This window comes from Astyanax mexicanus, chromosome 5, assembly GCF_023375975.1.
Source record: "Astyanax mexicanus isolate ESR-SI-001 chromosome 5, AstMex3_surface, whole genome shotgun sequence".
Classification (NCBI taxonomy): domain Eukaryota; kingdom Metazoa; phylum Chordata; class Actinopteri; order Characiformes; family Acestrorhamphidae; genus Astyanax; species Astyanax mexicanus.
The window spans coordinates 16,109,414-16,125,737 of record NC_064412.1 but is presented as its reverse complement, the minus strand read 5'-3'; the positions used below and the strand labels follow the sequence as shown (position 1 = coordinate 16,125,737).

Genomic DNA, 16,324 nt, shown 5'->3' with positions numbered 1-16,324 from the left:
TGAGCAGGTCTGTAGGAACTTCATGATGAGAGGATTCTAGAGAACATCTCTCCTCCACATCATGTTCAATTTCTTCTGCAGTTTCTGTATGTTTCAATTGTCTTTCCTCTTCTTCATGATCTGGTCTGTGTCCTCCTTGAGGTTTTCGGGTTGATCCAAATCTCTTCTTTTTCTTACTCTGACTCTGTGGATGTAGTTCTGTGATTTTTATTTCTACATTTTCATGATCATTTCCATCATCTGTCTTTGAGTCTCCAGGTTCAGTTACTGGTGATGGTAGTATGTTAGTATGTAAACTCAGTTTAGCTGTTAGAGAGGATACCTCAGAAAGTACATGTTCTGAACACACTGCTGTAAGATCTTCAGTGGAGGAATCTTCTTTAGGACAGGTATTTGTTTCTTCTTTTGGTTGAATACCCTCTTCAGTTAGGTGTTTGTCATCTTGATTTTCTTCTTTTTCATTTATCTTTTTCTTGTCTCCTCCATGGAGCTGCCCTCTATGACTAAATCGAGTTGAGCCTATCTTTCTCCTTTTCCCAGATGTGCTCAGTTCTGGAGTCTCAGAGATCACATTATCCTCCTGTCTGCTTTGGCTTTCTGACTTTTCTAGATGGTCTTCAGATCTATTATAATGCCAAGGCAACTGGGCTGTTTGGTCATGTGCCATTTCTTGAATGTTTTCTGCATTCCCTGGAATGTCTACATTATCCTGTGTTTCAGGAATATCCTTCATTGTGCCACTTGTTAGAGAAGTGTGAACTTGGCTGGCATTTTCCTTATCATATTCCTCAACTACTATAGACATTTCTTGAGAAGAATCAATAAATGTGCCAGCATCATTCTGAATTTGTGGTATTTTCTGGTCATTTGAGGCTGTGGAATCATTGCTTTTCTCATCATCCAGTGGTGTTTTTTTGTGCTTTTCTTTTTCCACCAGCACTTTTGCTTTTGTTTCTTCGTTATGGATGACACATTCAGTCTGATGTACAAGAACATTTGAAATCATGACAGGTGTATTGGTCATAACCTCGCTGTCAAAAACATCACATTCTGGTTTTGCACTGCAATCCTGTACTTTACCTTCATTTTCTGCACACACGAAAACAGTGGTTAGAGTTTCATCATCTTCTTGTGAAATATTTTTGCACTTGATTGCCACATCATTCTCGATTCCATCCTCCAACCCTTGCTCTCTTCTTTCTGTGAGAGTATCGCAAGAGCCCAACCATTTCTCCTGAGTAAAACAACTGGATGTCTTGCATTCATCCTCAGTCAAGTCAATGGTAGAATTTGTCACAGGTTCAGTTGTTACCTCCACTGCTTTAAACTGTTCCTCGGACAGATGCGGGATGTTGTATTCTTCACATTCTCCACTGTATGTCGGAGAGACAGTTCTGTACTTTTTTTGACCAGTTTGTCCTGAATAATCCTTAACTGCACCATCTTCTTTTGCCAAAGTGCTAACAAGCTGCACCACACCCTCTTCTTCTTCTTTATATTTGTATCTGATGTCTTCCTCATTGCATGCAGCCTCTGTTTGTGGCTGTTCAGATAAAGATAGCGATATGATTTCAGCTGGCCCAGTTATATGATCTGTGGTTAGTGCTTCTGCAGCATGCACTCTCTCTTCACTTACACCTTCTTGTCTGTCATACGCTGAAAGTGTTATTTTCTCTGTTCTCTGTATATCTGTGCTCTCTGGGACATTTGCATTTGTCATTGTTAACTTTAATGTCTCATCACTTTCCACTACATTTTCTACATTATCTCTGTTCTTTGATAGCCTTATTTCCTCAAAATAATGTTGGTTCTCGTTTTCAGCAAGGTCACAACCTCTCTCCTTGTCACATAACAGAATAGACTTCTCATCATAGAACCTTGACTCCTGCTTGCTCTCACTTTCTTCCTTTCTTTGCATTTCCAGCTCAAGTGATATTTCTTCAGAACTGTTTTGTGTTAAATTATATTCTTGCTTTATCATGTTTATTTCCTCAGCCACTTCCTCACACATTGTTTCTGAAGAAGTTATTTTCTCCTCGGTGACAAAATCTAACAATTCAGCTTTAGGACATATGTTAGAAGTCTTGTTGTCCTCCTCACTGTCATGTCCCTTTAAACTCTCTTCTGTTTTCTCAGTGTTTTCATCTACAGCATCTACACTACAATCATGCTGCATTTCACTGCTAGAGGAGTCACACACAACTACTAATGATTTGTCAAATGGTCGGTCCTCTAGATTTTCTTCTATGGTGGACAATGTACTGTTTTCATTTGGTTCAGCTGGTTGTACAGGGTGTTTGACCTCAACCTTTTCTGCACATTCATTTCTGTCTTCAACCAAATGCTCATCCTTGTGATCTTCATTTCCCTTCATGTATTCTGAGCTTTGCAACTCATCGTTAATACACTCCAAATCTTCAGGTAAAGTCTCTTTTTTATTCTCTAGCCAGTTGTCAGAAATGTCATTTTCTGTTTTTGTTTGGGTAGCATTTTGCCACTTTTCTTCACTTCCATCTCTAGTGGAATAAACTGTTTTCTCTGAAGAATTAGAATATTCTTGCTCATGTTCTTTCCCAAAAGATTTTGATGGAACCTCTTCTTTAGTTTCAGCAGTACTGCTCAGAGATGAGAACATGGGCTCTCCTTCTTGAATTTCTTGATGCATGATGTTTATACTTGACTGGTTAATAACACTGTGAATCTGAGCATATTGTGACTCTTGACTATCCTTTAAAAAATCATAAGCATTTGAAGAAATTAAAGGTATTCCCTGTTCCTCAGGATCCACAGTCCAATGCTGATGAAGTACTTTCGAAATACTTTCTGATAGACCCTCTGTTTTTTCCGAGTTTTCACACAGAGGACTGTCATCTGAGCCCTGTTTTCTTCCCTTTAGGCCCGTGAAGTCGGGTAAGGTCTCCACCTGCTGGTGCACTTGTGATAACGTGAGATGATTTTCATGAGATGGAACTGTACTTTCAGTGGGTTTACCAACACTCAAGTGAGTGGAGTGACTTGTTGACTCTGCACAAAAAGTTGCCCCCTCAAGTAGCTCATGTTCATGAGAAGAGATGCCTGTGAGCGCACTCTGTAGCGATAAACTCTCAGGTTTGGTGGGCTGACAGGATGAATAGTCAGATAGAACATGTTGATCATTATCTTCTTTGCTTTTTCTCACTTCAACTGACTGCTTTTTAGTCTCTTCATGCTCTTCCTTAATCTCTTCACATACCCCTAAGTTCTGCTCTGGTTCCTCCTCAGGTATTTCACCACCTTTAAATCCTCTGCTTTTGCGGGTTGATCCCATCTTTCTTTTCTTACTCACTGCTTCAGCTTGTGTCAGTAAATCCTTGCTTTCCTGTGACTGAATATGGAGTTCTGAGGGGGAGGCCTGCTGGCTGATGCCACTTGTTTTTGCCTGATCAGGCTGATGCTGTAAAGAAGCATCATCTGATGGGTTTTCAGTAATGGTATTTGAGTCTATTTGCTGCTCACTTTTATGTTCTTCATGGCCAGTTTGTGGATTGCCATCATCACTTTCTTTCTCTTCAGTATCTCTATTGTTGCTTCTGTTAACATTTCGCCGAGAAGAACCAAGCTTCTGGCTCTTCCTTGATTTTCTGCCTGACATGGCTATTTACACTTTGTTCTATAACATACTGTAGGTGTGCCTGGGATTTGAAGAAAACATTGGTTGTTATGAAAATATGACTTATTATTGAGTACCCTGCCTTAAACCCTGCAACATTCTGTTTTTGGCTCCATTTTAATTATAAAGATTTCTTAAACACAATCAATAAAACTGTGTTACTTGTGCAAACCACTGCACATGTTTTGTGGGTCATTGTCAGAATACTGTGCCTTTTGGCCCAGTCTTAATGACTTATGATTTTTATTATTTTTTAATTATCATGTTTACAAGACTTCAAACTACACAGACATTATAATTTCCAGATTTACTTTTTAAATCAATTTAGAAAACAACCGCATGGCAATTTTGGTAAAAAGTGGCATTCAATGATAACATAGCATAATTGCAATCATTATGAATTGTTCATGGTGATAGTTTGATTTCATTCAAATTTAATTGATATTTTACAACGACAAGGTGGACAGATTAATATGTTCCTCAGATATGTTGAGAACATGAGAAATATTAGGTGAAATTAACATTATTAATTGCTGGACATGCAGTAAGTGTATTCAGTTGTGAAGTCACTGACTTTTTAGGTACGTTTTTAAAGGGGCAGGGTTATCTCTGGCTGACATGGAATTCCTAAACACAATTAAATAGCTTTTGTATTTAATTTGTTTTATAAATAAACAACTAAACTAATAAATGAAATGTCTAAATTAATAAAAACAATCTTTAAACCTTAAAAATTGTATACTTCTTATGTGTTCATAAAGAGTTAATAGTGGAAAATGTATTTAGTGTTTATATAAAATGTGAAGAACAGACACAAACGGCGCATTATACTGATATTGACCCATACATGAATTAATTTCTCTCTCAAGAAAAGTTACCATGTTTCTTCTTTAATAACTGTTAAAAGATGCATCATCCTTAGTATGACATATAGTACAATCATTGTACAATTACCCGTCCCAAAACATAAGACATACTGTGGTATCATAGTTTCAGATAATGTTGCAAGTAAAGCTGCTGTAAACTAATTACAGTAAATGCACTTTATTTAAAAAGACGTTTAAATTATTAGTGTTTCAATATAAGAATAAACAACTGAGTCAAATCCTTAAAAGCTTTATATTTTCTTCTCGACTGTTCTAACCACACATCACCGAAAGCTGTCTGTATTACACGTCAAATGCATCTGTCAACACATTTAAGCATTAAGAAGTCTGTGACTTGGAATGATTTAGACTCCACATCTTGGTGTTGATGTACACAGAGTAGTAAATTTGAGGAAATATTTTGTCAAAGAAAGTAACGTACAAACCCAAATACAGCACATACTGAGTGCTAATAAATTTAACATAAAACACTTAACATTTACCTCAAGTTAAAATAAGAACACTGGAACCTACCCAATGACTTTACTCAAGAAACCTCTGGATATCCCCTGGAAATGTGTACAACGTAGTTGCTGATGGCTAACTTTGGTCCTTTGGTGTTGCATCTGTAGCAATTCTGTAGCTTCCTCCTTTACTTCTACCCACATGTTCAACTTCCTGTGCAGTTGACACGCTGCGTTATGCACTTCACACCTTCTCACATATGCATGAGAAACACAGGCCAGTTTCCTTTTGTCAACAGATGCTTTAAGATGCGAAATACAATTTCAAATAATTTGAAACAAGGTTATATTTACTGCTCACATTAAGCTACTAAAATTTTCACACTGTTAATGGTTCACCTTCATGTTAAGATGAACACTTCCCATTTTAGAGGGGTATACGTCATACTGTGAAGACATCGCACCAAAAAGGGTATGTTGGCTAAAAAGACCCTTCCCAGCACACAGCTCGGAACAGAAAATTTATGCATAAATCAGTCATCTACCACAATGACTGGCTGGCTGTTCAACCACTTCTTAATTTCAGTTTGCACATAGTGGGCGGTATGTGGCTAAATGATCACTTGCTCAAAGAGGATGTTAAGGGATAACTAGATATTTTCATGAGTCTGAAACATCATAAATCAATTAAATTAAAAGTAACAACACTATTACAACTTCCAATCAGCATTCAAGGTAAAGACACTACACACAAAACATTTTCATCATTTTATTAAAAAGAAGGGAAAAACAGAAGAGACTAAAGTTCAGCCAGGTTTTACACCTAATTTAGGAGTTATGGCCATCTACAGAACTTTACTTTGTTTAAAAGATGAAAGAAAGAAAAAAAACGACATTGAAATTTGCCATCAGTCAACAAGGGGAAAAAAAAAAAAAAAAAAAAAAAAGGGTACGATGTGATGGAAAACCAAAAATAACATACTAAAAAGGCCCAATCTTGTTTAAGAAGAAAAAGAACAGACATCCATAATCAGTGGCCTTTGTCTGAAGGACACAACCAACTTTTCCAAAAGTCAGACTTCAGAGGCATCTTACCTCCGGTCGTTAGAACGGGAACGACTGCAAGGGGAGAACAAAACAAAAAACAAATAAAAAGGATTAGCAAACAGCTTATTGTACACAAACCTACAACTATACACATTTACATAAATACTACATAAATTCAAACTCACCTTTGTGATCTTGAGAAAGATCTTGAAGGTTTGTGATTTCTATCTCGAGACAGAGACCTGTCCCTTCTCCTTTCTCTGGAAAAAGACCTATATAAAGAGACAGAAAGCTTAATCAGTGGTAACAAAAAAAGGAAAAATGATTAAACTAATAAACTTATACCCAGACACTCACCTGCTGCGACTGCGGCTAAAACTCCTCCTCCTGGGTGATCTAATGGGGGTAAAGGTGTCGAAAATAAATAAGAGTGAGAAGACCTTTGAGGCATTTTTGCAGGTGGGTATTAGAGCAAATTTACTGCATGAACCAAGGGTGTAGGAGCTAATTGGGCTTCAGGAGACAAGTCAAACTAATTATTTCTATAATTAAAATAAATAAATAAAAACAACTTCACTGGCCAATTTTACAGTCTACCAATTTTGAGGGTAAACAAATCCCTAAATTATATTAGGACATGCTCCTCTTTTCCCTTCTATTTCCTACACCTTTGGGACAAACAGTCACTGCCTTTCTTAGCCCTAGACTATAAAATTAAGTATTTGACATCTGAAAAGAGAGGACTGTATTCCAACTGAAAATAGTTATACAGGGAGCAAAAATTATTTAACTTACTATTGTTTGGTTTTCAACAAGCTAGATATGATGGAAAGAGGCTGAGTGTTGGTCAGGAGGCCAGAATTTGCGGGGAGATGGTTTCTAGACGTTAACATTGCTGACTGCTATAGATGGCTGAAGATGTTAGCTGAGGATGGCTGAGGGTAGGTAGTTTTGAAGACATTAGGGAAGGATAAGAGACGTTGATTGGTTGCACAAGTGGCTTGGGTAGTTTTGCTGATCAGGTTAACGCTGAAGGAACTGGAGGAGCCTTAAACAGGCATGCTCAGGAGACAATGGGCCGGTGGCCATGCTTGAGTCATGTGAGCTGATTGGTGTACGCTGGTCACATGGTGTTGAAATTCGACTAGTTCAGTGATGAGGAGAGGCATGACGTCTCTGAAAGGGGGGTCAGCTTCATTAATAGAGACAAATATGGTACAAAGCCCAAACAATGAGAAAATAAAATGCTATGAACGGAAATGTACATCAAGTCTAATGCATGTTAGGAACTGCATACACTCATTTTCAAACGAGAATATGACTGGTTGTAAGGGGAATAAAGCATTGGTTAGATTAACAACACTATTCAATCAACTAAAATTAACAATCAGTATAGGAAAAATTTAACTGGGTTAGACGATTGAACAATGTGTTTAAAAAGCTGAATGCTTCTGATCACTCATCCATCATTCTATTCACAACATGTATCACCATGATTACAAGGCCTGCTCCAATCAGTTCACCTCTTAACACAGCTATTGCTCAGTATACTAACACAATGGATTGTTTTTTTTTGTTTCGCTTCACCAGCCAAAGCAGTTCTACCTGCGTCTAGGGGGTGGGCCCCGGCGCCTGTAGTCATCTCTCGGGCGTCGACCCCAAGAGGGTGGCGGTCCACGATTCCTTGACCGTTTCTCTCCACTAGACATCTCAACTCGCACACGACATCCACAAAGGGTCCTGAGGACAAAAGAGATGCCTTGTAGAAACTCTAAATATCACTAGTATAAAACAGCTGTAAAACATTTTTTATATACGTATTTCAATAGATTATGCAGTTAATTTAATCTAAGATTACAACTGTGTGCATTGTAACCCACACCCCTTTTACAACACTCAGCCTATCTTACCTTCCATCCAACTCCCGGACAGCATCTGCAGCATCTCTGTGGTCCTCGAACTCCACAAACGCAAAACCAGGAGGGTTCCTAGCCACCCACACACTTCGCAAAGGGCCATAATAGCCAAAAGCCCTCTCCAGCTCAGTCTTATCCCCACTGTTGCCTAGATTACCCACATAAACCTTACAGTCTATTGGGCAGTCTCGACTTAGGGAAGGATCTAGGAAGACAAAAATAAGTGTTTATGGCACACTGATGTAGCTAACGTTTCTGATACATTGGTGGTTTCAACCTAAACAGTTTAAGGCCATAGAAAATGAAAAATAAACGGCATTGAGTTCAAATTAACGTTCTCAAACACAGTCCACTTTAGAAATGCAATTTTGAAAAGCTAGGTAGCATTATTGTGTAAGAAAAACATACAAACAATGATACTAACCTCCCATTTCCGATGTGTAGCCTTAAGGAATCTCAGCTTCACAGAAATACAATTCTGAAAGAAAAAAAAGAAAGAAAAGGCACACAGGCGTAAGAAATTAGCTTTAGGTTAGCTAATTATCAAGCTATAGATGCTAGTCGACTTCGTAACCAGGCTAAACTGGGACACGGTTTAAAAAAAACGTAATATGGTGAAAAACAATGGATAAATTAGCCAAAAAGCAAATTAATTGATATTTAGATGCGTTCCATTATTACAGTGTTTTAGTGTTCGCTGACGAAAAAAAGAGCTATCCTACACTAGTTAGTTAGCTTAGCTATATTAAGTAACTAACTAGCTACTAAGATTAGTGAACCACATTAACCGGATAAACTAGCTAGCAAGCGTTAGCTAACGCTACCTTACAAGCTAACGCTAATAAAACTGTTCTAAGATGAACAACTGGCTAATCTAAAACATTCGATGGACCTGTAAGTCATCAAAACAAAACTAAACATACATATAAAAAAAATCAGCCTTGTTGTAAATACACGATATATTTTTGTAAAGGCCGAGGTGTTAGCTGAACTAACGGTTCTCAGAAATACAGAAAACTAGCTACGCTAATTAGCTGCGCGAGCTAGCAAGCTAACGCTAGCTAACCTAGGTTAGACTGGCTGCGTAGTAATTCGTTAAAAAGCTTACCGAGCTAGCTTCTATATCAACACTTCAATGTAGAAAGCTAACGACATTTAGTTTAAACTGTTTAAATCTATAAGTTAAAGCCAGACATGCAAGTTAGGTTAAATCCATCGAATATTATATAGCCTAGCTTCATATAATGTTAGCTACAGTTAGCTTGCAACAACAAGGAGGCATGACGAGGTAGCTTAGCTAAATTAGGCGAACATGATAAAACGATGCCTCACATTTTTTTAATTTGTGTGCATTAAAAATTACACACAGCACTTCTTAGTTCAACTAGCTAGCGTTAGCTAAATATATGGATTAATATCTATCTATAAGTTATAGTTACCTACTCGGTTTTCCCTCTAGACGCAGGTCTGTTGTGCAGCAAACCGCAGCTAAACACGCACCTCTAGAACAGGCTGGCTAGAATGCTAGCTAGCTCACTTAATTTGCATATAGTTGGGTCAGCTGATAGGAACAAACACGTCAAAATAAAAGTCTCTATAAATTGCGCGATAAAAGCCTAAAACATTATTTAATTTAAATTCATATTTCATATATCCCGGTTGATATACTTGTGTGTTATGTTAGTTAATTTATATTATAATTATAATGGAATAATTAATACATATCTAATACATACATAAGGTTTAGTTAGTCTTTCCAGAGGAGGGCGGGAGATGGAGAGGTTGGCAAATGTTCAGGATTAAGCAAATAACTTAACGGCGCTGAGTATGTTAACCTAGCTATGTAATGCAGATACCTCGTAACCTACTCTCACAAAGAGCATTATGTTGTCGGGCTTTATTTTTGTCCCACTGGGCATATGGTAGCTAGTGAGTGAGCGAGAGAGATCCAGGCCTCCCCTCTTCACTATGATGCTATACTATTCAGCCACAATATTGATAGGTGAAGTGGAAAGCATTAATCATCTCATTGGCTACATACATTAATCAGCAACTAAACAATCGTTTATTACAGTTAATGTTCTGTAATAAACAAATAAATTATTGCTAGATATCTAGTGGGTTGGACACAAAATGCAGTGGTTGGAACCTTACAAAATTGGTAAATAAATAAATAAATAAAAGGACAAGTGGTGAACCAAGGTTTATTGATGTGTGCCAGGAGCGAAGGCTATCCCCTGGTCTGATTCCACATCTGACCATGTCACAAGTAGAAAGGTGACATCACAAATTGGTGCATATGACCCTGGTCCATCTTTAAAGTCACCTACAATGGGCATGTGCATGAGAATTGGACCATTAAATAGGAAGACAGTGATCTGATCTACTGAATCATGCTTTGTTTCACACCATGTGTAAAATCCTTGGCAGTGTGTGTGTGTACAACACTTACCAAGAAACGAAAGGTGTAGAAGGTAAGGTGGTGGAAGCAATGTGATGCTCTGCTAAAAGTTTTTGCTGGGTCCTGGCATTTTTGTGAATGTTTCTTTGACACATTCCATCTTTGTTAACATCTTTTAAATTCACAATATTCCGTAATGGCAGTGGACTCTTTTGCAGCTTTTTCGTGGCATTAGGGGCATCTACAAAAACTTAGGCAGGTGGTTTTAATGATATGGCGGTATTCAGCTTTTGTATGTAACAGTATTCCTACAGTATGTATTTAAAAATATATGTATATATTGTGGCCAAAGCTTTCATAGCAGTGCACAGAATTTTGTCCAATTTTACATTTAATCAAAATGTCAAACTTTCTTAGAGGTCACATTTTACGAACTACAAACACCAAATCATAGATAAATCATGAAAAGACTATATAAATAGAGAAACTAATATCACATTTTTATGTTCCTTGAACCAATCCAATTTACATTTGTTTTTGTACAAAATCACTGTATATTTGTTGTCTGTAGTCTCTAGGAGGGCTGTGATGTTTAGCTCTCCTACTTTTGCTATTGTTATTGTTATTTAGACTGTTTTTTACTTTGTCCATTTGCTTTAAAATAAAGTTTTAAAATCACATTTTACAAGCTTTCAACAGCAAATCACAGAACATTCATGGAAAGATCTATAATAGAGTAACTAATAGAATGTTTTTATGTGTTTGTCAGCCATTCTGATTTTGTTTGCTCGTTGTACAAAGTCGCTGTACAAATGAATGGTGGAATGTTCAGCTCTCCTACTATAATAATGTATTATTATTATTATTATTATTATTATTATTATTATTAATAATATTATTTACTTTTATTATATCAGATTACGTCCCCTGAGAGCATCCCATCATCAGGGTGAATGAGTTTTTCCCCGCCTCTTGCTTTTTTCCCTCTGAGTCTTAGATAAAATCAAGATATCACTCGTCTCTGATCCCTTTTCTAAATGGATATTTCGGCAGGGCACGGACAGCCATCCTGGCCGCTGAAATAAAACATATCTCTCTTTATCCGCTGTGTAATGTGGATGTGTGTGTGACCACATGCGGCGCGGAGAGTGTTTTTCAAACAGATTAGTACTGCACATTCTGTTCTGTTTCACTTCCTGATGACTGGGTAGCCTTGTGTGAACTCACCCCACTGCCCATTAAACACAAATGTACCTACAAAACACACACACACACACACACTAAGAGTAATGTATAACCTACTACTGTTGAGTACTACTGATAGTCACCAGTCAGCTACCGATGAATGTTTAACGCATTTAAAAAACACACACAATAAAAGAAATAAATACAGGGCTACAACACAATGGCGTCAGATAAAAAATAAATAAAACTCGCCGTTATTCCAATTGCATTACCATACCTAATTTAAAAGGGTGTTGTTTAACGCACAGGGTGATGTGATCCAGCCCGCCGCCTCCTCTGTGTTTTAGTACTGGTGGGCTTGCTGTGGGGTATTTTGGTGGGATGTACACATTCTAGGACATTGGGTCCTACTGGCGGCTACACTGAGCGGCTATTGGCTAACACAATGGCTGGATGAGTAAACAGGAGGCTAAGCCACACAACAGATAAGCGAGGCAGGCTACCCTGAACTCCGCAATAAAAATGTCTTTTGTTCCGAAGCTCTAAAGCCTTACTCGCTCCGGCTGACGGCTCCGCCATGGACCAGCCGACTTACTTCCACGTTATGAGTAACAAGGACATTTTGTTCCCGGGTGGACTGTCGCTCCGGCAGATTTAGCTAGCTTGTGGTGTTTAGCGCTGGTGATGGAATCCTTTTCACACTCAGGGGGATTCAGGGGGTACAGACTAGCCCATATTCAAGCGTTGCACAATTTTACCCTGCTCCCGAAAACAGGACTAATTTTAACATTTCACCGCTAGACTGTTCTGTTCTGATAGATAGAAACTGTTCCGTTTGGGTTGTTTTTCTCTCTGATAACAGAACAAAAAAAATCACATATCCTCAGCTCCAGATTTGGGGACCCCGTGTTCTATACAGGTTTAACCATTCCCTTCCCGAGCACACCTGACAGTAGCTCAGCAAGGCTTTCATCATCTAAAATATAGTATGAATATTACATTTAATATTAATATTTATATTTTATTAAAAAAAAAAAAAAAAAAAAAAAAAAAAAAAAAATATATATATATATATATATATATATATATATATATATATATATATATATATATATATATATATATATAGTTTTGTTTTTGTGAACTGACCCCTTTTTCTGTTCGGTGTGTGTGTAAGTGTGTTTGTGGGCTATTATGAAATGGTTCTGGCAATAAATTATTTCAAGTGACAGAAAACAGTGGAAAAGCAGTGACAGCGACAGAACCCACAGACATTTACTTTATTTATTTCTTAAACGTATCATGAGGGATTCTGAGGTCGTGTTCTTGCATAGAGGAAATTAACTACCATGAGTACAACATGTACCACATGTTCCTCCCCCGCTTTTTACGTTTTTATCATTGCTATTCTGGGAAAGTTGATTCACGTTTATGTTTAAAAACACAAGCCACAAGGCTGTTTTTTCTGTCTTTTACAACCTTTAAAACCTTTTATTTCAGTTTGGATTTTTCATCTACTGTACTTCTGACCCCAACGTAAAGTGATTAAATTAGTTTAAAAGTGAAACGCTTTATAGAAAAATTTAACTAGGCTTTAATTGCTTAGTACAAGTTCATGACAAGAAAATACAGGTAGCATCCAGACTTGCAAACAGGGAATACACACACACACACACACACACACACACACATATATATATATATATATATATATATATATATATATATATATATATATATATATATATATATATATATATATATATATGAAAGATGATCCTTATCTGTCTGTATACACAGCAAAACTGAAGTCACTGTATTGTAGACAGATGGATATGCATGTAAACCACATGCATGCAGGTACTGAGATTAATAACAAAAAATAGAGCAATGCTTTTACAGGAAGCTTATGCTTATTTTTTATATTTGTTTATATAAAGTATTTATGTTTTAAGTATTTTTATGTGTTAAGTATTATTTTGTTCACATTTGTTTTAACATCATGAAGTAATGACATATTGTTACTTATTTTTGTAGCATGATGTACTACATGTAGAACTACAAAGTGTCAGTAATTAAGGGCAGAAATACAATTTTTATTTTATTAGGACACTCTCAGACACTGTCTACGAAAAGGTGAAGAGTTAAATGGGCTTTTAGATCCTAGAAAATGTGTTTGGAATGCAGTCAGGTGTCTCATTATAATTAGGTGTCTCATAAGTTAGTGCTACTGGAATTCTCAGCAGTCAACTGAAATGTACAGTATGTCATCATCCAAACAGATGGTCGTATTTGTAGGTGGTGCAGTTGCTGTATAGCCTGCTGTCAATTTTAAATATTGAGTCACATCCTGAAAACTAAACTGCTGTCATAGATTCCTTTAAATACTTCAAAGTCAGAGAAAAATAAACATAAAAATAATATTACACTATGATTTAACATAATAACAGAATAGTAGCTTTCCACAATCAGTTCCTCTCCAATTTGTTGTAGAAAGAATCATATTATAATTAAATTAAAGAAAATAAACATTAATTATAGAGGATCATTTTGTGTAAATAAAGATGATGTAAGACAGTGACCTTTACTTAAAAGTTCAAGTCAAAGAATAGCACCTGTGTAGGCCATGTTTTACACTGGGTGTGGTGTACTTTGCCTGACAGTGAAGACACCTCACTGTTCCTCATTACAATGTTTGACTCCTTTTATGAAACTGGCTGTAAGTCTTGCTCAATAACCACCATGTTCTCTTACACAGCACTGTTTTTCATGGTAAACAATCAATCAGTTAAAATCTTGGCAACAAACATGGATCTGATTAGCATGTTTAATAAAATTGACAATTGAGAAGAAAATCATTCTGAATGTTACCAGGTTAATTTGTTTTTAAAACACACACAGCAGGAGTCGGGCAAATGCTGATCTTTGGCCTCACTTGCACAGTCCTGGCAGGGTAATGTGCTGTTCTGAACCTGTGTCCTTGAATGGCTCTGAGTGTTCTTTGTTTAGTTCTTGTGTCATCCTTAATGAGCATTTTGCACACTAAGCCTTGTTAAACTGCCAACTGCGTGCTTAGGCATCAAGACTAGTCTGCATTTGATGCTGTTATCCTCAGTGATGATACGGTGCCTGCAGAAGCAAAGTGTACAGTTTCTGGCAACCTGACACTCGAAAACATGAGGCTCTGTCAAAGTGATACATTGGCATACAATATACCTTTTTATTTTCAGTGTATGAAGAAAAACAAGCTGATTCCAGACCATTCATTATATATTGGATTTGGGTTCATTTTTTATCACTGTCACGAACTTAGTAATTATTGCTTAGACTTTTTTTCACCACAATTAATATAACAGTGAGTCTTGATCTCTTGCAGGACAGTATGACTAAGAAGATCTTAAGGCAGACAGGCTTTGGATTTGAGGGTTATCAGCTGGAGGGGGAAACGTCATGTCTCCTGCTGCACTATGAGAGAACAAACATGTTGCAAATACAGGTATAACTGTGTGTTATTTAAGTTATTATAGTCAAATCAATAGCTATATAGCGGAGGAAGAGTAGTTTTATGCTTTGATAACATGAAATATGTTTACTTATTGAGCTCTGAAAAATAAATAAATGTACTTGCTCAACAGAATTAGTGGAGATTTGCAGATGGTATTTTTGTTTAGTCTAGTTGGCATGTACCAACCTATTTTGATCTACAGTGAAAATTTCACAATAGGCCTATTCACAGAAATCTGATTATTTTCTTGCAGGCCATTCCTGTTGGCACTATACACTCTGCTGCTTTTCCTTTCTTTGAGGCGAACACGAGCACTACGCTGAGGAACACAGGTGTGAGTCTTTTTACAGTCTTCTTATGTTGCCCAGCCACTCATATATATTTAATTTAACAAAGCGAAAAAGAGGCCAGACTGAGAAAGGTGTAAGGTTTAAAGAAAGAAAAACAACAACAAATAAACAAAATTATCAATAAATAAATAATAAAAAATATGTTTTTGAAAGACATAAAAAAAGCCTTTTACTAATACTATTACTGCTAGAAATTAAACTTTATCTGGCTATCTGGACTAAGCACAATGCTCGCGGTGTGTCCGTAGCGCACAGCAGGCTGCGTGAACACGCTGTTCCCTGCGGGAGTCGGCGCGTAACGGGTTACGGGTCAGGGTGTCTGAGCTAGGACACTGTGTTCTCATCACAGCGAGCTACAGTACAGCCGGAACACTGTGTTACTTTTGTGGTGGTGGAGAGTTTACAGGACCTGCCTCTCGGATTTTCGGCCACGCCCACATGTCTCGTCGCCCCTCCCCTTCCCCAGTCTACTCCATGTGGCTCTCCTGAGCGCTGTTGTGTTTTACACCCCACCCATATTCCGACAGGCCACGCCCACATTTGCTGGGATTGGTCAGTAGTCCATGCTAATAGAGGCACACACACACTGAGACACAGCTTCTAGAAGAAATGCGTGATTATTTATGTATTTTAAAGCTTAATCCTGCCAAAAAAGGGGATCAGCGTGTGCAGTCCGTCTTCTTTATTACACTGTGTTCCATTAAAGCATGAGCAGGAGTCTGGAATGGGGCACAAAGGGAGTATCGCACTTAATTTACTTAGTAAAAAGGAATGCAATGGTTGCAAAGAATAAAAAGATACATAAAAAAGAACGTGGACTGGAATAATAATAATGTGAAAAAAACACCGGCCAGTAATTTGGCCCGTTAGTGGACCGCTCGAGCGTGTGAAATACTGACCAATCCAGGCGCCGGGGGGCGTGGCTTCTCGGAATACGGGTG

The 16,324-nt window shown here is 37.5% G+C and overlaps 2 protein-coding genes across 5 annotated transcripts; both read right to left on the bottom strand.

Annotated features, from left to right (window-relative positions):
* Positions 1 to 20: 20 nt before the first annotated feature.
* Positions 21 to 5,643, bottom strand: LOC125802246 (uncharacterized). Its single transcript, XM_049479629.1, has 3 exons — positions 5,050 to 5,643; positions 80 to 3,671; positions 21 to 47 (listed from the first exon to the last, which is right to left on the bottom strand). Exons 2-3 carry the CDS (start codon positions 3,629 to 3,631, stop codon positions 21 to 23), a joined length of 3,579 nt encoding a protein of 1,192 aa, XP_049335586.1. The 5' UTR covers positions 3,632 to 3,671; positions 5,050 to 5,643.
* A 92-nt stretch (positions 5,644 to 5,735) lies between these two features.
* On the bottom strand, positions 5,736 to 11,921 carry srsf3a (serine and arginine rich splicing factor 3a). Of its 4 annotated transcripts, none has more exons than XM_007254338.3 (7): positions 11,806 to 11,921; positions 8,367 to 8,420; positions 7,937 to 8,147; positions 7,632 to 7,766; positions 6,384 to 6,422; positions 6,212 to 6,298; positions 5,736 to 6,098 (listed from the first exon to the last, which is right to left on the bottom strand). In XM_007254338.3, exons 2-7 carry the CDS (start codon positions 8,371 to 8,373, stop codon positions 6,071 to 6,073), a joined length of 507 nt encoding a protein of 168 aa, XP_007254400.2. In that variant the 5' UTR covers positions 8,374 to 8,420; positions 11,806 to 11,921; the 3' UTR covers positions 5,736 to 6,070. The 4 variants fall into 4 exon arrangements, 3 of the variants coding, with proteins under 3 accessions (XP_007254400.2, XP_007254398.2, XP_007254399.2); XM_007254336.4 differs by lacking the exon at positions 11,806 to 11,921 and adding an exon at positions 9,386 to 9,512; XM_007254337.4 differs by lacking the exon at positions 11,806 to 11,921 and adding an exon at positions 9,382 to 9,487.
* Between the last annotated feature and the right edge of the window lie 4,403 nt (positions 11,922 to 16,324).

Excerpts from the sequence above, each read along its gene's own strand:
- LOC125802246 (XM_049479629.1), bottom strand. The coding sequence starts at position 3,631 with ATGTCAGGCAGAAAATCAAGGAAGAGCCAGAAGCTTGGTTCTTCTCGG. Across the intron at positions 48-79 it reads AATTGAAACATACAGAAACT|ATGTTCTCTAGAATCCTCTC; the intron begins GCAGAAGAAATT and ends TGTGGAGGAGAG.
- srsf3a (XM_007254338.3), bottom strand. Across the intron at positions 7,767-7,936 it reads GTCCGGGAGTTGGATGGAAG|GACCCTTTGTGGATGTCGTG; the intron begins GTAAGATAGGCT and ends TTTTGTCCTCAG. Across the intron at positions 6,099-6,211 it reads TCTTTCTCAAGATCACAAAG|TCGTTCCCGTTCTAACGACC; the intron begins GTGAGTTTGAAT and ends CTCCCCTTGCAG.